General features: G+C 42.7%; 1 protein-coding gene across 2 annotated transcripts in view; it reads left to right on the forward strand.

The window, feature by feature from the left end:
• Positions 1 to 21,667, forward strand: part of WDTC1 (WD and tetratricopeptide repeats 1) — a 78,612-nt gene that overhangs the window by 5,281 nt on the left and 51,664 nt on the right. For both annotated transcript variants that reach the window (XM_053576428.1, XM_053576429.1), the window contains exon 2: positions 20,467 to 20,614. In XM_053576428.1, coding sequence (XP_053432403.1) covers positions 20,567 to 20,614 — 48 coding nt within the window. In that variant the 5' untranslated portion in view covers positions 20,467 to 20,566. The remainder of the gene's footprint in view (positions 1 to 20,466; positions 20,615 to 21,667) is intronic.

The following is a 21,667-nucleotide window of genomic DNA, read 5'->3' on the forward strand; positions in this document are numbered from 1 at the left end:
GTGGATGCCAGACAAGTTTTTCTATTTTTAGTAGAGACAGGGTCTTGCTCTTACTGAGGGTGATCTCGAACTCCTGAGCTCAAACAATCTATCTGCCTTGGCCTCCCAGAGTGCAAGGTTTATAGGTGGTAAGCACCTGGCCAGAAGATAGCACTATCAAAATGTGCTGCATTTTCTTTTTCTGTTCCCTTTCCACTACCTTAAAATAATTGTGGGCCTAGGAGAAGGCAGGAGAATTAGTTAAGATCATTGACAAAGTTCTGAAACATCCAGGAAAAATTTCCTCAAAGCTCAAATGGCAATATAGATCCCATTGGAGCAGAGGAAAGTTTAAAGTGAGTTTTCCAGAGTCTCCTAGAAAGTGAAGCATTTCTTAGGATAGGCTTCTATAGAGATAGCTTCAAGCAGTCTTATGGGGGATCATTTGAGCCAGGAGCAAATAACTTTTCCAGAGATACTTTGCTGATGGGCCTGTCCAACCAGCCACACCTTTCCCAGAAACCATTCCAGAAACTGCCAACTTAAGTCTATGGCCCTGAAATAGCCCTCTTTTTTTTTTTTTTGCAGTTTTTGGCCGTGGCCAGGTTTGAACCTGCCACCTCTGGCATATGGGGCCGACGCCCTATTCCTTTGAGCCACAGGCACCGCCCCCAAAAGATGGCTGATTTATTTATTTTGTTTATTTTATTTTATTTTTTGAGACCGAGTCTTACTTTGTCGCCCTAGGTAGAGTTCCATGGCGTCACAGCTCACAGCAACCTCCTGCTCTTGGGCTTAGGCGATTCTCTTGCCTCAGCCTCCTGAGTAGCTGGGACTACAGGTGCCTGCCACAACGCCCAGCTACTATTTTTTTTGTTTGGCAGTTTGGCCGGGGCTGGGTTTGAACCCGCCATCCTTGGTATATGGGACCGGCCCCTACTCACTAAGCCACAGGTGCCACCCTGAAATGGTACTCTTTAAATTTGTGTTTGAGATCAGCAGATTAGGGCAATTTTTTTTTCTTTTTTTTCTTTTTGAGACAGAGCCTCAAGCTGTTGCGGTCTCAAGCAAGTCTCCTGCCTCCGCCTCCCAAGTAGCTGGGACCACAGGCGCCTGCCACAGGTTATATTTTGGTTGCAGTCATCATTGTTGTTTGGTGGGCCCGGGCTGGATTCGAACCCACCAGCTCAGGTATATGTGGCTGGCGCCTTAGCCACTTGAGCCACAGGCGCCCAGATTAGGGCAATTTCGATCTTTCAGCTTAACGCTAGGGAATGGTAAAAGACAGTTTCTTTTAGGCAAGACTGCTTAGAGACATGGTCTGATTCAAGACAGTAATTTTTTTTTTTTTTTTTTTGTAGAGACAGAGTTTCACTTTATTGCCCTCGGTAGAGTGCCGTGGCATCACACAGCTCACAACAACCTCCAACTCCTGGGCTTAGGCGATTCTCCTGCCTCAGCCTCCCGAGTAGCTGGGACTACAGGCGCCCGCCACAACGCCCGGCTATTTTTTTGTTGCAGTTTGGCCGGGGCTGGGCTTGAACTTGCCACCCTCGGTATATGGGGCCGGCGCCCTGCTCACTGAGCCACAGGCGCCGCCCTTTTTGAGACAGAGTCTCCCTCGGTAGAGTGTTGTGGCATCATAGGTCACAGCAACCTCAAACTCTTGCACAAGTGATTCTCTTGCCTCAGCCTCCCGAGTAGCTGGGACTACAGGTGCCTACCACAATGCCTGGCTATTTTTAGAGACAGGGTCTCACTCTAGCTCAGGCTGGTCTTGAACCTGTGAGCTTAAGCAATCCACCCACTTTGGCCTCCCAGAGTGCTAGGATTACAGGTATGGGCCACTGTACCGAGCCAAGATAGTAATTTTTTAGCACTCTGGGAGGCTGAGGACAGTGGATTGTTTGAGCTCAGGAGTTCAAGACCAACCGGCTGGCCAGGTGCGGTGGGTCACACTTGTAATCCTAGCACACTGAGAGGCCAAGGTGGGTGGCTTGCTAGAGCTCAATAGTTGGAGACCAGCCTTGAGTCAGAGCAAGACCCCATCTCTACTAAAAATAGAACAACTGGCTCGACGCCCATAGCTCAGTGGTTAGGGCGCTGGCCACATACACTGAGGCAGGCAGGTTTGAACCCAGCCCGGGCCTGCTAAACAACAATGACAACTGTAACAACAAAAAAAATAGCCGGGCGTTGTGGCAGGCACCTGTAGTCCCAGCTACTAGGGAGGCTGAGGCAAGACAATCACTTAGGCCCATGAGTTTGAGGTTGCTGTGAGCTGTGACACCATGGCACTCTACCGAGGGCGACATAATGAAACTCTGTCTCAAAATAAATAAATAAATAAAATAAAAATAGAAAAACTAAGGCAAGAGGATCTCTTGAGCCCAAGAGTTTGAGGTTGCTATGAGCTATGACACTATGGCACTCTACCCAGGGAGTCAGCTTGAGATTCTGTCTAAAAAAAAAAAGGCCAGGTTGAACAATAGTGAGACCCCATCTCTACTAAAAATAGAAAAACTGAGACAAGATGATTGCTTGAGCAGAAGAGCTGTGAGCTATGATGCCATGGCATTCTACTCAGGCTGCCAGAGTGAGACTTTGTCTCAAAAAAAAAAAAAAAAAAAAGAAGATGGTAATTTTTTTTTTAAACAGTCATTATGTTCCCCAGATTAGAATGCAGTGGCATCATCATAGCTCACTACAGCCTCCAAGTCCTGGGCTCAAACAGTCTTCCCGCCTCACCCTCCTAAGTAGCTGTTACTACAGGTGCATACCACCACACCTGGCTAATTTTTTTATTTTTGGTAGAGACAAGGTCTCACTATTGCTCAGGCTAGTCTCAAACTCGTAGCCTCAAACCGTCCTCCCACCTTGGCCTCCCAAAGTACTAGGATTACAGGTATGAGACCCTATGTTCATCCAGTAATAGTAATTATTTTTTAGTGACCAATGGCCTAAGCCCTAGAGTCCAACTATTTAGGTTGACTCTCTAATAATTATATGACTTTGGCAAATTAACTTTTCTGTGCCTCAGATCCTGCATATTTAAAATGAGAATAGTAATGTAACTGTCTCATAGGGTTGTTATGAGGAGTCTGTGAGATAACACTTAGAAAATGTTTAGAATATTCAATAAATATTATTTACCAGGCTCAATGTCAGGCATCTTACATGGGTAACTTCCATTCCTGATCACTTTGTAAAAGTAGGTATTATCAGATTAGGAAACTGAGGTTTAGAAATATGTCACAAAAAAATAAGTAAATAAAAATTTATAAAAAGAAATGTTAAGTCACACAAAAAAATAGGTAGTGGAACCTTGAGTTCTGCCTTAGGATTTGAACCTTAGGTCTGTTATATTCTGTAGCGCAAATCTTTATTATGCTACTTCCAGTGATTTTATTGAAAGCACAGCTCAATCACCATTTTGTTGCATATTTTTCATTTTTTGTCTCATTCATTTATTTATATTTTTAGAGACAAGGTTTCACTCGGTCTCCTAGGCCTCTGCAGTGTAGTGGTGAGATCATAGCTCATTACAGCCTTGAACTCCTGAGCTCAAGCAATCCTCCTACTGCAGCCTCCCACGACATAAGGCTAATTTTTCTTTCTTTCTCTTTTTTCAAGAGGTGGTCTTGCTGGGTTATCCAAACTCCTGGGCTTAAGCTATCCTCTTACCTTGGCTTCCCAAAGTGTTAAGATTACAGATGTGAGCCACCATGCTTGGCTTTTTTAAGAAAACCACTATAAATAGAGTAAAGGGAAACTTGCACACATCTTTTGCATAATTCAGAATTTTGAAAGGGGGTCACTCGTCACCCTGGTTGGGGGTGCCTCCCTGCTGCTGTGGGAGGTAGCACATCCAGTGGAAAGAGAATAGATGATTTCTCTGTTTTTTTTCTTTTTTTGAGACATAGTCTCACTATGTCACTCTCAGTAGAGTGCTGTGGTGTCACACTTCACAGCAACCTCAAACTCTTGGGCTTAAGCAATTCTCTTGCCTTAGCCTCCCAAGTACCTGGGACTACAGGCACCCGCCACAGTGCCTGGCTATATTTTTGTTGTAGTTGTCATTGTTGTTTAGCAGGCATGGGCTGGGTTCAAACCCTCCAGCCCCAGTATATGTGGCCCGCGCCCTAAACCATTGAGCTATAGACACTGAGCCAGAATAGATGATTTCTTTTCTTTCTTTCTTTTTTTTTTTTGTAGAGACAGAGTCTCACTTTACCACCCTTGGTAGAGTGCCTGATGTCACAGGACTCACAGCAACCTCCAGCTCTTGGGCTTTCGCGATTCTCCTGCCTCAGCCTCCTGAGCAGCTGGGACTACAGGCGCCCACCACAACGCCCGGCTATTTTTTGGTTGCAGTTCAGCTTGGACTGGGTTTGAACCCGCCACCCTCCGTATATGGGGCCAGCGCCCTACTCACTGAGCCACAGGCGCCACCCAGAATAGATGATTTCTATTCCATCTCTGGTCTGTTGCTAACTAGTGTCTCCTTAGAATCGTAGGATAGTATCATTAAAAGGAGTTTTATAGCTCATCTCAGGGTCTACCTCTCATTTTACAGATGATAAAATAGACTGAGAGCATGAAATGCCAGTTAAAGGTAGAGGCTGGCTAGGAGGACAAGACCCTAGATCCCAGTCTAGTGCTTCTTCCTCAGTACCATGTAGTGCTATGCTTCAGTTCTCCCTTGTTAAATGGGGGATAATAATAGCGTTCTAGCTTTCTCACAGGATTGTTGTGAAATTCAAATTAAAAGCATGAATGAAAGCACTTTGACAGGTACAAAACATTGTATGTATGCAAGGTAGTCATGCTATTTGCTAAAAGCAAATACTTATTGGTGCATGCTAAGCTCACATCAATCCTGAAAGACCAGGGGGATTAATAGATGAAATCAGATGAAGAGCTGACCCTCAGCATACTTTTAGTTTTTTAAGGAATTAAGGCCACATAGATAACCACAGCTCAAGGTAGGAGACAGATGGACAGAATAACAATTACATTTTCTTTTTATAAGCTGTGATTTTAGGAAGAGGAAAAAAGGGTTTCAGAGTTTTTCTTTCTTCTTTTTTTTTTGAGACAGAGTCTCAGTTTGTCATCCTTGGTAGAGTGCTGTGACATGATAGCTCACAGCAACCTCAAACTCTTGGGCTCAAGTGATCCCCCTGCGTCAGCCTCCTGAGTAGCTGGGACTACAGGCGCCTGCCACAGTGCCTGGCTCTTTTTAGAGACAGGGTCTCACTCTGGCTCAGGCTGGTCTTGAACTCGTGAGTTCAAGCAATCCACCCACCTTGGCCTCCCAGAGTACTAGGATTACAGGCATGAGCTACTGTGCCCAGCCTCTTTCTTTTTTATGATTGAGATATAATTCATATATCACAAAACCTACTCTTTTAAGTTATGCGGTTCATCAGTTTTATTTATTTATTATTTTACTGACAGGGTCTCACTCCATCATCCAGGCTGGAGTGCAGTGGCATGATCACAGTTCACTTAAGCTCAAACTCCGGGGCTTAAGCAATCCTTCTAACTCAGTCTCCCAAATAGTTGGAATTACAGGTGCACGCCACCAAACCCAGCTAATTTTCTTGACATGTTTCCAAAGGCTGGGCTCAAACTGTTGGCCTCAAATGATCTTCCCATTTCAGCCTCCCACAGTGCAAGGGTTACAGGCATGAGCCACTACACCCAGTTCACATCAGTGTTTTATTTTATTTATTTATTTATTTAGAGATAGTTTCACTTTGTCGCCCTTGGTAGAGTGTGTGACATCACAGCTCACAGCAACCTCCAGCTCTTGGGCTTAGGTGATTCTCTTGCCTCAGACTCCCAAGTACCTGGGATTACAGGCACCCGCCACAACGCCCAGCTATTTTTTGTTGCAGTTTGACCGGGCCGGGTTTGAACTCACCACCCTTGGTATATGGGGTTGGCGCCCTATTCACTGAGCCACAGGCGCCACCCCACATCAGTTTTAATATGGTCACAAAGTTGTGCAGTTGTCTCCACTATCTAATTGAAAACATTTTTGTCACCTAAAAAAGAAACATAGCTATCATGACACCCCCCACCCAGTCATCCCCATCTCTTCCCTTAGCCCTAGGCAACCACTAATCTACTTTTTGTCTCTATAAGTTTTCCTTTTCCTGACATTTCATGTAAATAGAATAATACAATATATGGTGGTTTTTTGTGACTGGCTTCTTTCACTTAGCATAATGTTTCCAATTTTCATCATGTTCTAGTACAAATTAGTAGTTCATTCCTTTGTATGGCTGAATAATATTCTATTATGTGGATATACCACATTGTTATTTATTCATTCATCAGTTGATGGACATCTGGGTTGTTGCCACTTTTAGGCTATTATGAATAATGCTGCTGTGAATATTCATGTATAAGTTTTTGTGTGGATATATATTTTTAATTCTCTTGTGTGTATACCTAGAAGTGGAATTGCTAGGTCACCCTTTCTGAGGTGGGGCTTTTCTTAAGTGACATTTTCTTAAAGCAGATAGTACTGTCACTTACACTTAGTATTTACAGTGTGACAGTTATTCTATTCCATGTAATTCTCACAACTACCCTATGAGGTAGGTACTTACTATCATCTCCCTATAGCAGATGAAGAAGTAGCCAGTATTTCTCAAGCACTTACCATATGCTAGGCATTGTGCTAAGTGTTGTGCTTTTTTTTTTTTTTTTTTTTTTTTTTGAGACAGTCTCACCATGTCGCCCTTGGTAGATTGCCATAGCATCACTGCTCACGGCAACCTCAAACTCTTGGGCTTAAGTGATTCTCTTGCCTCAGCCTCCCAAGTAGCTGGGACTACAGGTGCCCACTAAAACACCTGACTATTTTTTGTTGTGGTTGTCATTGTTGTTTAGCTGGCCCGGGCCAGGTTCGAACCCGCCACCCTTGGTGTATGTGGCTGGCACTGTAATCACTGTGCTACAGGTGCTGAGCCATGTGCTAAGTGTTTTTTTAATGCATTATCTCATTTAATGTTTTCAGCAACCATATGAGATAGATACTATAACCTACCCTCCAGCTGAATAAAACTAAGATTTTGAGAGGGTAAATAATTTTGCCCAAGATCACACAACCTGGTGAATAGTACAGCCAGATTCAAACTCAAGTTTCTTTCAGTCCAAAGCTGGTTCCTTACTGCTATTTCTACATTATAAAAACAGTAAATGTTTACTGTAGAATATTTGGAAAATAAGTAATATCATCTTTCTTCCTACCACAGAGATGATTACTAGCTAACATCTTTGGTGCATATCCTTATAATTACAGCAATATAGCATTGTACTTTTTTGGTTTGACATTTTTTCCCTCAAGACTGAGATGGCTACCAGGCACAGTGGCTCATGCCTGTAATCCTAGCACTGTGGGAGGCCAAGGTGGGTGGATTGCCTGAGCTCACGAGTTCAAGACCATTCCCAGTTTGGTATAATGTGCCTGAGCTAGAGCGAAACTGAGCTATAGCGAAACCCCATCTCTAAAAATAACTGGGTGTTGTGGCCTGTAATCCCAGTTATTCGGGAGGCTGAGGCAAGAGAATTGCTTGCACTGAAGAGTTAGAGGTTGCTGTGAGCTATGATGCCATGGCACTCTACCAGGGGCAACAAAGTGAGACTCTGTCTCAAAAAAAAAAAAAAAAAGCGAAACCCCATCTCTACTAATAATAGAAAAAGTAAGGCAAGAGGATCTCTTGAGCCCAAGAGTTGGAGGTTGCTGTGAGCTATGATGCCATAGCACTCTACCCAGGGTGACAGCTTGAGACCCTGTCTCAAAAAAAGACTGAGATGGCTATATATGTGTCTTGGACCTAATATGTTAACTTTAAATGATTAATGATCTTCCATTTCATTAATCAGTCATCTATGTTTTAATTTATTTTATTTATGTTTTTGAGGTAGAGTCTCAGTCACTCTTTGTAGAGTGCTGTGTCATCATAAGCTATCCCCTTACCTTAGCCTCCCAAGTAGCTGGGACTACAGGTGCCTGCCACTATGCCTGGCTGTTTTTTAGAGATGGTGTCTTGCTTTTGCTCAGCCTGGTTTCGAATTTCTGAGTTCAAGCAATCTATCCTCCTTGGTCTTCCAGAGCGCTGGGATTATAGGTGTGAGCCACTATGCCTGGCCTCATCCATGTTTTAGATGATTTTAGAAAGGATTTTATTAGAAAAAAATTGAAGATATGTACAAAGTAAACAGAATGACAGAACAAGGAACCTCTCTGTACCCACCATCCTATTTTAACAACTATCAACGTATCACCATTCTTGTTTCATCTATACTTCCCCCTACTTTCTACTATTCCACTCAATTTTTTTTAGGTAAAGTTTATAGATATTAAAGTACACTTATCTTGATTGTATAGTTGTTTTGTTTATTTTGTTTGTTTGTTTTGAGACAGAGCCTCAAGCTGTCACCTTAGGTAGAGTGCTGTGGCATAGCAACCTCCAACTCCTGGGCTCAAGCGATTCTCCTGCCTCCGCCTCCCAAGTAGCTGGGACTATAGGCACCTGCCACAACGCCTGGCTATTTTGGTTGCAGCCATCATTGTTTGGCAGGCCTAGGCTGGATTCGAACCTGCCAGCTCAGGTGTATGTGGCTAGTGCCTTAACCGCTTGAGCCACAGGCGCCGAGCCAATTGTATAGTTTTGGTTGATGTATATACCTATTTGCATATCCTCCTCTCAATATACAGGAAGTTTTCAAGCATCCTTTCTCTGTCAATGCTGTTCTGACTTTTTTTCCACTATAGTTTTGCCTGTTCTGTTATAGAATTTCATATAAATGGAATCATACAGTATATGGCTTTTTATGTCTGCCTCTGTCACTCAAAATTTGTCAGATTCATCCTTGTTTTGGCCTATATTCCTTCCCTTTTATGGGTTTTAAAAAATATATAAGAGCTTTATTAGGATATAATTTACATGCTGTACAATCACCCATTTAAAGTGTTCAAGTCAATGGTTTTTAGTATATGGGTATGCCCAACAATCTTCGCGGTTATTTTCACAACATTTTTGTTACCTCAAAAAGGAACCCCAACCACAATTAGGTATCATTTTATACCCAGTAGGATGGCTATAATTTAAAAAAAGAAGCTAAAAACTCAGAACAGAAAATAACAAACATTGACAAGGATGTGGAAAAATTGGAACCCTCACACATTGCTGGTGAAGAGGTAAGATGGGGTAGCCACTATGGAAAATAAGTTGACTGTTCCTCAAAACGTTAAACATAGAATTGCCAGTAGAATTGCCAGCAATTCTACTCCTAGGTATATAACCAAAAGAACTGGCTTCCCAGAGTGCTACGATTACAAGTGTGAGCCACTGTGCCCCGGCCCTGTCTCATTCCTTTTTATGGCCTAATAACATTCTGTTATATGGATGTACCACATTTTGTTTATCTGTTCATCAGCTGATGGATGTTTGTTTGCACCTTTTGTGCTTTTTTTTTTTAAACAGAGTCTCATTCTGTTGCCCAGGCTAGAGTGCCACAGCATCATCATACCTCACAAGAACCTCGAACTCCTGAGTTCAAGAGATCCTTCTGTCTCACCCTCCTGAGAAGCTGGGAGTACAGGAACCCCCCACAACACCTGGCTAATTTTTATCTTTTTAGTAGGGACAGGGACTTGCTCTTGCTCAGACTGGTCTTGACCTACCGACCTCAAGCAGTCCTCCCACATCAGCCTCCCAGAGTGCTAGGATTATATAGAGGAGTGGGCCACTGGCACCCATCCTCCTTTTGGCTATTATTATGTGAATAATGCTGCTGTAAACATTCTTGCACAGATTTTTATTCGAGTTACTTTGTTTTTAACAGAGTTATGTTTTCCTTTTTGCTCTTGTATTTCGAACTTAATGGAGGTGATAAGGACTTCCTGGGTTGGGTGTGGGGGCTCACTCTTGTAATCCTAGCATTCTGGGAGGCCAAGGTGATAGATTGCTTGAATTCAGAAGTTGGAGACTAGCCTGAGCAAGAACAAATCCCTGTCTCTATTAAAAATAGAAAAATTAGCCAGGTGTTGTGAGGGGTACCTGTAGTCCCAGCTACTTGGGAGGCTGAGGCAAGAGGATCACTGGAGCCCAAGAGTTTGAGGTTGCTGTGAGCTATGATGATGCCATGGCTCTCTTCCTAGGGGGATGGAGTGAGACTCTGTCTCAAAAAAAAAAGACTTGACTCAGCACCTGTAGCTCAGTGGTTAGGGTGCTGGCCACATGCACCAGTGTTGGTGGGTTTGAACCCGGCCCAGGCCTGCTAAAACAACAATGACAACACAACAACAAAAAATAGCTGGGCGTTGTGATGGGTGCCTGTAGTCCCAACTACTTGGGAGGCTGAGGCAAGAGGATCGCTTAAGCCCAAGAGTTGGAGGTTGCTGTGAACTGTGACGCATGGCACTCTACCAAGGATGTCTTTCTTTAAAAAAAGAAAAGACTATACTCTTTGTGCCATCCGTACTACAATGGAACTTCCAAAGTCAGCTTTATCTCTGGTAGAGAAATAAGAAAGAAATGTAACCCATGCTACTGAGCATTGCATATATAACAGGAGTTAGTTTTAGTAGAAGTCACATTTGGCTGTTGAGCACCTGCGATGATCCAGGTACTTGATTTTTTTATCATTCCTCACAACAATCCACTGAAGTGTAGGAATAGTGTTTCCATTTTATGAATGAGGAAATCAAAACTCAGAAAAGTAACTTGCCTAAGCAGGTACTAATTGGCACACTAAGGGGAAGGGGGTTAGGATTCAGGCCCAGTGCCTAAGTTTGCCTTGTTTCTGCTCCATTATCCAGATCCAGGCAAGGACTATCGCACATGTGAAAAAGGTGGTTCCTCTGTTCTTGGTTGCAGATGAGTAATTTCACAGATGTATTTTTTTTTTTTTTTTTGTGATTTAAGGCCGGGGCTGGGTTTGAACCCGCCACCTCCAGCATATGGGACCGGCGCCCTACTCCTTGAGCCACAGGCGCTGCCCCAGATGTATTTTTTTTCTAAGGCTTACCTGAGGCTTTTGTGTTACTGGTACCTTTACATTAGATTAATTTCTCCAAATCAAGCTATTAGTTGAATTTTGTTTGTTTGTTACTTCCTTTATAATAGTAGAGACATGCTCATAGGAAATTTTCCCAGTAGCCTAAGTTGGAAGTTGGTAGGATGGCTCACACTGTAAACTTAGCACTTTAGGAAGCTGAGGCAGGAGGATCACTTGAGGTTAGAGATTGGAGACTCCATCTCTACAAAAATATAGAAAAATTAGCCAGGGGTGGTGGTGTACACTTGTATTCCTAGCTACTTGGGAGACTGAGGCAGGAGGATCACTTGAGCTCAGGAGATGGAGGGTGTAGTGAGATATGATGATGCCATTGCGTTCTAGCCTGGGCTACAGAGCAAGACCTTGTCTCAAAAAAAGAAAAGAAATTAGTTTATGGAAGTTATGGGGTTAAGTATTGACACACTAGGCATTTTGGAGCTCTAGGAATAGAATACATTTTGGGAGGTGTAACATCTGCCTAGCAGCTCATATTTTCTTTGTAACATTATGTCATATGTTTTCCTCTGTGCCTTAGGTATTTTTATATTTTTCATAATCCTAGCTTCCAGAAATCAGCTTCCTCCTTCTTCCTTTTTGAATATCTACTAGAGCCAAACTGCAATAGCCTAAATTACAGTAGATGCCACTCTTAAAAGCTTTATCTAACTAGAGGTACTTTCTTTTGTTGAGCTTTCATTTTCTGCAAACAAATTAGCCCTCAATGCTTTTTTTTTTGTGTGTGTGGTTTTTGGCCAGGGCTGGGTTTGAACCTGCCACCTCCGGCATATGGGACCAGTGCCCTACTCCTTGAGCCACGGGCGCCGCCCAGCCCTCAATGTTTTTAGAGCTTGAAGTGTGCAAATCAGGGTATATTGTTAACTATGCTCTCTTAAGAATGAGGAATACACATTAAAAGTTAGTTGTAGTCTGTTATGGTCTCCATCTTCCATTAGTTATTTCTAATTTTTTCTTGCTCTATTCTCAGATGTTTAATTTGTTTCCCCTTTTGTCATTTCTGTGCTTTCTTCTGAGCTATATGAATAAATGAGTATAAGTAAGATTTAATTTATTATTCCATGTTATTCCTTCTCAGTTTACTGCCCTGGCTGTTCTTTTGGGTCATTTGTTTAAAGTTCCCTTTTTTAGTCCCTCTTTGGTGCTCTGATTACAATGGCCTGGGTGCCACTTATATTCACTTAAGGACAACTATATTGTGAGCCACTGCACCTGGCCTACCTTGATGTAGTCTTTTCTTTTTTTTTTGTAGAGACAGAGTCTTACTTTATGGCCCTCGGTAGAGTGCCGTGGCCTCACACAGCTCACAGCAACCTCCAACTCCTGGGCTTAAGTGATTCTCTTGCCTCAGCCTCCAGAGTAGCTGGGACCACAGGCGCCTGCCACAACGGCTATTTTTTGGTTGCAGTTTGGCTGGGGCCGGGTTTGAACCCGCCACCCTCGGTATATGGGGCCGGCGCCTTACCGACTGAGCCATAGGCGCCGCCCTGATGTAGTCTTTTCTAGTGTGAAATCATATGTATGACTTCTTTTGTCAATAATAAATCTCCCATTCATATTATTCCTTATCTGAATTCTTGACTATTTCAGAGCCTTCCTTAAAATAATGCTTTAAAAAAAATTTTTTTGTTTGTTTTTTGCTTATTTTGGAGACAGGGTTTTGCTCTGTCATAGCTTGCCTCGACTTCAAACTCCAAGCCTCAAGCCATCCTGCTCTCAGACTCTAAGTAACTGGAACTAACTACAGGTGTGTGATACAATGTCTGGCTACTCTTTTTTTTGAGACAGAGTCTCACTTTGTCACCCTTGGTAGAGTGCTGTAACGTCATAGCTCACAGCAACCTCAAACTCTTGGGCTCAAGTGATTCTCTTGCCTCAAGCCTTCCGAGTATCTGGGACTACAGGCCCTCACCACAATGCCTGGCTATTTTTAGAGACTAGGTATCGCTGTGAGCTCAGGCAATCCACCCGCTTCAGCCTCCCAGAGTGCTAGGATTACAGGGGTGAGCCCTGTGCCCAGCCACCTGGCTGCTTTAAAAAAAAAAAATTTTTTTTTTTGTAGTGATGAGGTCTCACTATTGCTCCAGCTGGTCTTGAAATTCTGGCCTCAAGCAATCCTGGCACTTCGGTCTCCCAAAGTGCTGTAATTTATAGGTGTGAGCCACTGCACCTAGCCACTTTTAAAATTTTATAATGATTAAGTTTCCTCATCTTCAAATAACTATGGATTTATTGATCTGATTATTTGTGTTGGAGAGACTTTTGGTCTGAAGTGTGAAATTAGTTAATGCCCCTTGGTAGACTTAGGGTATTTCTCTACTGATGGGAACTTTTTTCTTTTCTTTTTTTTTTTTGAGACTTAGTCTCACTTTGTCACCCTCAGTAGAGTGCTGTGGCATCACAGCTCACAGCAACCTCCAACTTTTGGGCTTAACAATTCTCTTGGCTCCGCCTCCCAAGTAGCTGTGACTACAGGCTCCCACTGCCCCAGACTGGGTTTGAACCCGCCACCCTCCGTGTATGTGGCCAGCCCCATAACCACTGTGCTACAGGTGTTGAGCCTGCATTAGTTGTATTAAATTTGACATTTGGTGGTGGTGATGGTGGGGTTATTGGTAGAGATGCTATAGTACCCAGGCTGGTCTTGAACTTCTGGCCTCAGGCAGTCCTCTTGCCTCACCCTCCCAAAGTGCTGTAATTATAGGCATTTGCCACCATGCTCAATCTGACATTTTAGTTTTTTAAACCTCTGCCTGCCAGTGTGATATTATTATTACTGTAACAAAAACCTGTGAAAGTCTGATATTATTTTAAATACCAGTTTCCATTTTACCATTTACCTGAGTTGTGGTTTCCTGCTTGTCTGGTTTCTCTTGTTTTTGCCTCTTTTGTTCCTTTCAGTATTTTCAAGTCACACATCAATCTTAGCAAAAGCCCCCCTGCCTTAGATTTGGAGCTTTCTTAGTATGGGTGTTATCTTTCATCTCAGTATTTTCTCACGCCTAGCACGGTGCTAGGTGCTTGGTAAATACTCAGTTAGCTTTTTAAGAAAATTAATGAATGAGTAGTGGTAATTTGGTTAGTTCTTTTGATGAACTCTCATAGTGAAAGTTATTCTAGAAAATTACATACTGGTGGTTAAGAACATGGACTTTGAAATCATACAGCCCTGAGTTTGAATTCCTGCTCTAGCTCTAGCTTATTAGCTGTGTTAACATTGTGAAAATTATTTCATGTCCATAAATCTATTTTCTTATATGTAAAATGGTGATAGTAATAGCATCTACCATGTAAGTTTTTTTTCAGTCTTGTTTTGTCACCCTCGGTAGAGTGCTGTGGCATCATAGCTCCCAGCAACTTCAAACTCTTGGGTTCAAGCAATTCTCTTGCCTCAGCCTCCCGAGTAGCTGGGACTACAACACTCAGCTCTTTTTAGAGATGGGGGTCTTGCTCTTCTTGCTCAGGCTGGTCTTGAACCTGTGAGCTCAAGCAGTCCACCCACCTCAGCCTCCCAGAGTGCTAGGGTTATAGCGTGAGCCACCAGGACCGGCCATGTAGGCTTTTTGAATCACTCTTCCTCTATAGCCTTAGCACTCTCTCCTTGGAAGTTTTTCTCTCCAGTTCTTCTTGTCATTCATGTTTCAGCTTAAATGTCATCTCAGAGAGCCCCTCTGTATCAGGCAAGATTTGTAGTTGTATGCAACAGAAACCAATTCTGGCTGATTATTGAAAGGATACTGGGGAAACTGAAAAAACAACAGGGAAGCCCATAAACAGAGGCTTGAAGAATGGGTTTGAACAAGAGAAACTGAGCAGTAGGCAGGACCCACAGCAAAAATCATTGACAGGGTGGTGCCTGTGGCTCAAAGGAGTAGGGCACCGGCCCCATATACTGGAGATGGCAGGTTCAAACCTGGCCCCGGCCAAAAACTGCAAAAATCATTGACCAATCCAAGGAGGACACTGCAGCCATCACTTAACACGGCTACCACCAGCTGCCCCGACTTAATGTCATTACCCCTTGCTATACCCCAGCATGGACTCTCTTTTGTCTTTTGACTCTGTGACACTAGATCCTAATTCAAGTTCTTGGGTAATGTGTCTGATTGGCATAGCCTTGGCTATATGTTTACATTCTAGCTGCAAGGGATCCTCAGAAAGAGAACTCAGTCACCACCAATCTTACTTTGTAGTGAGAAGGGGGCTCTGTTTCCTACTAGATTCAAATAGGGAATTCCCAAAATAAAGGAAGGGAGGCTCCAAATGCTGAAGAGCCAGAAAACTCCACAAATATCCACCATATTACCTTTGACCTGAAGTCTAAAAGTAGTATACCAGTCATTCTTATAGCAACTTGTTTTATTGTCATTGTAACACTTTTCATTGTTGCTGATTGGATGTTTTTCTTATTTATTTATATCATTGTTTATTATCTGTCTCCTCCTGCTAAAATATAAGTACCATGAGGGCAAGGACCTTGCCTGTTTTACTCACTGCTATATCTCCTTGTGTTCATTTGTTGAATGAATGAATATAAAGCACTTATCACAATGCCTGGCACATATTAAGTGCATAGTATTTGTTAAACCATAGTGTTAACATTTATTAGCAGGTAAATACACTTATATTCTTAAAAGAAAAAAAACTCTGGGCTGGCTGGGTATGGTGGCTTACGCCTGTAATCCCTGCACTCTGGGAGGCCGAGGTGGGTGGATTGCTTGAGCTCAGAAGTTAAAACCAGCCTGAGCCAAGAGTGAAACCCCGTCTCTACTAAAAATAGAAAATTAGCTAGGTGTTGTGGTAGACGCCTATAGTCCCAGCTACATGGGAGCCTGAGGCAGGAGGATCTTGAACCCAAGAGTTTGAGGTTGCTGTGTGAGCTAGGATGATGCCATGGTACTCTAGCCTGAGAGACAGAGTCAGATTCTGTCTCAAAAAAAGAAAAAGAAAAAACTTTTGAATTATATTATTTCATGTGACCTCAATAGGAGTCCTCTGAAGAAAAGTGTTTTAGGGGATAAGGAATGACCCTTTTTCAGTGTTTGTCCCAGTACATCCTGTGTCTGTGAGTCACACAGGAGTGAGTGCCTATTTGGAGAGATTAAGAAATTTGAGCAACATCAAACAGCTGTTCTTACCTAAACCAGATATTCTCAGGCTTTGATGTTATTTCTAGTATAAGCCTTATTTAGTATTCTTGGTGATTGTGGTAAAATTGTTATTGTTCTGACTTTAACAGACCAAAGCTATAGACACAATCACAGGTCAGTGTTTAGTTTATGTTAATTTGATCAGATTCAGATTTTTAATTTGATGGCCAAAGGTTCCTAGGAAGGTCACGAAGCTGTAGTTCTTACCTGGTATTCCTGGTGCTCGCAAGGTTAGTGATCCACAAATAGTGCCAGCAGCTGTCATACCTCCTTGGTTCACTGAGGTGCAATGCTAAATGGCTTCCATGTTGTAAGGGAAGATTCTTCCCCTTTTAAAAGCTTATGATCTGAGATAGCGCCTGTGGCTCAAAGGAGTAGGGTGCCGACCCCATATGCTGGAGGTGGGGGGTTCAAACCCAGCCCCTGCCAAAAACTGCAAAAAAAAAAGGAAAGCTTATGATCTCAAAAATCAATCATGGAGGCATTAGCCTCAAATTATTCAGGCTGGATGGGAATGTCAGCCAGGGGTGTCCAACCTTTTTTTTCTTTTCTTTTTTTTTTTTTTATTAGAAACAAAAACCTTGTAAAGGACGAACAAACATAAATACATTCAGAAAAGGAATCAGACAATTGCTACATCGAAATATTAAGCAATAATAATAAAATAATAAATAATAAAATAATAAAAAGTTCTTTTTTCTCTTTTTTTTGTAGAGACAGTCTCACTTTCTGGCCCTCGGTAGAGTGCCGTGGCCTCACACAGCTCACAGCAACCTCCAACTCCTGGGCCCAAGCGATTCTCCTGCCTCAGCCTCCCGAGTAGCTGGGACTACAGGCGCCCGCCACAACGCCCGGCTATTTTTTGGTTGCAGTTTGGCCAGGGCTGGCTTTGAACCCGTCACCCTTGGTATATGGGGCTGGCGCCTTACCGACTGAGCCACAGGCGCCGCCCTCTTTTTTCTCTTATTGAGACAGAGTCTCAAGCTGTTGCCCTGGGTAGAGTGCTGTGGTGTCATAGCTCACAGCAACCTCCAACTCTTGGGCTCAAGTGATCCTCTTGTCTTAGTTTTTCCATTTTTAGTAGAGATGAGGTCTTGCTTTTTTTTTTTTTTTTTTTTTTTTTTTTGTAGAGACAGAGTCTTATTTTATTGCCCTCAGTAGAGTGCCGTGGTGTCACACAGCTCACAGCAACCTCCAACTCCTGGGCCTAGGCGATTCTCTTGCCTCAGACTCCCCAGTAGCTGGGACTACAGGCACCTGCCACAATGCCTGGCTATTTTTTTGTTGCAGTTTGGCCAGGGACAGGTTTGAACCCGCCACCCTGCGAATGTGGGGCCAGCGCCTACCCACTGAGCCACAGGCGCCGCCCGAGGTTTTGCTTTTGCTCAGGCTGGTCTCGAATTTATGAGCTCAAGCAGTTTGGCCTCCCAAAGTGCTAGGATTACAGGTATGAGCCACTGTGTCCGGCTTCAACCTTTTTTTTTTCTGCCACACATTGGAATAAGAATATCTTGCACCATACATTAAATACACAAATCCTAACAAAAGCTGATGTGCAAAAAAATTCCTTGTAATTTTCACAGTATCTGATGCCACAAATAAGCAAAACAGGCCTCAAGTAATCCCCATCCAGCCTGTGGGCCACAGGTTAGACACTCTGTAGATGCGAGTTTTTTAATTGTCCTACTGTGTCCCTTATGCTAAAGGAAAAAAAAATCTATGACATAATATTTACATGTAGCGTTTCCTATTATAGTTAAATGCCAGAAGAAATAAAGGAGTCTCCTCACAGATCATGTGGAGAAGATATGATTTCCAGAGCGTGTGTTAGGAGTTTTCAGGAAGAAGGGTGGCGCCTGTGGCTCAAGGAGTAGGGCGCCGGTCCCACATGCCAGAGGTGGCGGGTTCAAACCCAGCCCCGGCCAAAAAAAAAAAAAAAAAAAGAATGGAGTTTTCAGGAAGAAGATCCAAAAGTGTCCTCAGCATATCCTGATAGCTGAGAGGTTGGCAGGGAGGCCTGATGAACCCAGAGAGCCATCTTCAGCACAAAGGCCTATCAGTGGGAAAAAAACTAGACTTCTCCTATATAGCTCCCAAAGTGGAGCCAGAGCCAAAAGGTAGAAATAAGAAGAGGCAGACTACCTTTAAAAATCTACGGTTTTTAAAAAACTGATTATAAGGTTAATGTGCTTTTGTAGAAATTTTTTGAAAATATCAAAAAGTAGAATGAAGGACGGTACCTCTAGCTCAGTGGGTAGGGCTTCGGCCACATACACCCAGGCTGGCGGGTTCTAACCCAGCCCCGGCCAACTAAACAATAGTGACAACTGAAACAACAACAAAAAAATAGCTAGGTGTTGTGGCGGGCACCTGTAGTCCCAGCTACTTGGAAGGCTGAGGCAAGAGAATCACTTAAGCCCAAGAGTTTGAGGTTGCTGTAAGCTATGACACCATGGCACTTTACCAAGGGTGATATAGTGATTCTTTTTCTGTCTCAAAGAAAAAAAAATTAGTCATAGTATTACCCAGGGATAGTTATTATTTTTATACTTCATATATATATATATACACACACACACACACATTATATATATTTTTGAGACAGTCTCATTTTGTCGCTCTCAGTAGAATGCCATGTCATCATAGCTCACAGAAATCTTAAGCTCTTGGGCTCAAGTGATTCTCTTGCCACAGTTTTTCATTTTTGGTAGAGATGGGGTCTCACTCTTACTCAGGGTGGTCTTGTCCTCATGAGCTCAAGAGATCCACCCACCTCAGCCTCCCAGAGTGCTAGGATTACAGCCGTGAGCCACTGTGCCCAGCCTTATACTTCATTTTTTAAACATAGCTGTGATAATAGTGTTTATTGAAAAAGCAGCATGTATTAAATAAACATTATGATTTAAGCATTTTTCCTTCATAATTAGCATTTCTAATCTCTATATAATATTGTATGGCTATATATTATTTGCTCATTCCTCTATTGGAAACTATCTGATTTTAATTTTTTTGGTGTTACAGAATTTGTGATGAATATATGTGGAAATGGAACTTTATTTCTTAGATTTTGAATTTTTAATGGTAAATTCTCAGAAATAGGATCACTTGGTCTTTCTAACCTTCAGAATTATATAATACAGGAAGAGTTTGCTTCAAGAGTTGGTGAGACTGTAAGTCTACCTGGAAGGATATTCATGAGGGGTTTCTTTATGAGTTGGGTTTGGGGGCACAATCACCATTATTACATTTTTTTTTTCACTCTTTGATTCTGTGAATTTGTTAGAGGGTTAAAAGTTCTGTAGCCGGGCATTGTGGCAGGCGCCTGTAGTTCCAGCTGCTGGGGAGGCTGAGGCAAGAGAATCGTGTAAGCCCGAGAGTTAGAGGTTGCTGTGAGCCGTGTGACGCCACGGCACTCTACCGGAGGGTGGTACAGTGAGACTCTGTCTCTACAAAAAAAAATAAATAAATAAAATAAAAGTTCTGTCTGTGAGGCCCAGCATTGTGGGGCTAGCACTCTGGAAGGCTGAGGCAAGAAGATTACTTGAGCTCAGGAGAGTGAGACCAGCCTGAGCAAGAGACAGACCCCATCTCTACTAAAAATAGAAAAACTAGCTGGGCATTGTAGCGGGCATCTGTAGTCCCAGCAACTTGGGAGGCTGAGGCAAAGGGATTGCTTGAACCCAGGAGTTTGAGATTGCTATAAGTTAGGTTGATGTCATGACACTCTGCCCTGGGTGAGTAAGTGAGACTCTGTCTCAAAAAAAAAAAAAAAAGAAAGAAAGAAAGAGTTCTGTTTGTGGTACTGATTGGTTTTAAGGAGAGTTAGGCTGAGGGTCAAAGATTGGAAGCATGATTAAAATGTTCAGACAGGTTGCACAGATGCATACTGAATAAGTGAAACTTGATGTCTTTCTAGCTGTGTGGCCTTGTTCTAACTTTCAAGATATGCTACCATCTCCTTTCATACTTTTATCCAACTCCTCTATTTTTCTCCTGAAGTATATATAACTCCTTCAGTGTTTGTTCTAGTACTTCCTGTGCCTGTGAATCACTGTCTTCCCCACCCTCTTCACCCTTTCCAGAGGTTCTTCAATACTGTGGAGCAGAGCCAGCCCAACATGCCATAAATTACAGGCAATACCCAGTTCATTGGGTGTGTGGGTGGGCAGTTTTAGGCATGGAATTAGAGCTCTGAAGCTACCTTCTTCCATCCTTCAGGGTTTGATGATGTTTTTTTCCTCAGGTAATTAAATGTGTGTCTTGTGGACCTGGGCTTGGCTGGAATGCTCAAGGGTCCTGAAGATCCTTCTATAGCTTCCTTCTGTTGAACTCATTAAGAGAAGATGGCAAAAGTCAACATAACTAGAGACCTCATCCGTAGGCAGATCAAGGTAAGCAACTGAGACCTCTGAACCAGAGCATGAGATCCTTTCTTCCCTCATAGATTCATTTTACAAATGAAAAAACGGAAGTCTAGAGTTGGTCATTCACCTAAAGTCACATAAATCAAGGTCTCTTGCCACTCCATCTTGTTTCATCTAAGAACACAAAAGTCACAGAGACTTCTGTCAAGAATTTATGACTGGGATGCTGAGATTAAGGCTGGTGAAGGAGGGAAGCCATCAGTGCACATGCACACACATCCATGTATTGGGGGTGGCACACCAGAGTAAATGTAACTTCTTCCTGTTGCTCCAGCTGCTAAGTTGTACATATAACAGAGCCTGGAAGAGTCTTAGTCTCGGTTCAGTTTAGATTTTTTTCCTTTCTTTTTTGAGGTTCACCTGCGCTAAGCCCACACTGTCTTCTGCAGTTTGACTAGAGAAGACACTCTGTAATACCTATGAGATGAATGGATGACTGAGCAGTCAAGTTGTTAGGGAGTAACCTCAGATTTATCAGGAAAACCTTCAATAAAGGAGCCACAGAAGGTTAATGGAATATGTTCAGCCAAATCATGAATGTGCTCCAGCTGTAGTAATCCCAAGGTAGAATCAGAAGTTTAGTCTCAGCCAGGTGTAGTGGCTCATGTCTGTAATCCTAGCATTTTGGGAAGCTGAGTTGGGAGGACCACTTGAGCTCAGGAGTTCAAGACCAGCCTGAACAAGAGCAAGACCTCTGTCTCTACTAAAAATAGCAAAATTAGCCCCATGTCCTGATGGGCACTTGTAGTCCTAGTTACTCCCAGCTACGAAGGCTGAGACAGGAGGAACCCTTAAACCTAGTAGTTTGAGGGTTTGAGGTTGCTGTGAGCTAGGAAGAGTGTTTAAAAAAAATTTTTTAAGCACTTAACCTTTTAAAGAACTTTCTCATACTCATTAATATTTTATTCTCAAGACCAGCTTGCAGGCGGACAGACATTATCATTATTTAACAACATAAAGTGGAAGGAAGGTAAAATGACTAAAGTCTTATAGGTAATTCATCAGGGCAGTGGTTAGGTT

Source organism: Nycticebus coucang, chromosome 22 (genome assembly GCF_027406575.1).
Source record: "Nycticebus coucang isolate mNycCou1 chromosome 22, mNycCou1.pri, whole genome shotgun sequence".
NCBI lineage: Eukaryota > Metazoa > Chordata > Mammalia > Primates > Lorisidae > Nycticebus > Nycticebus coucang.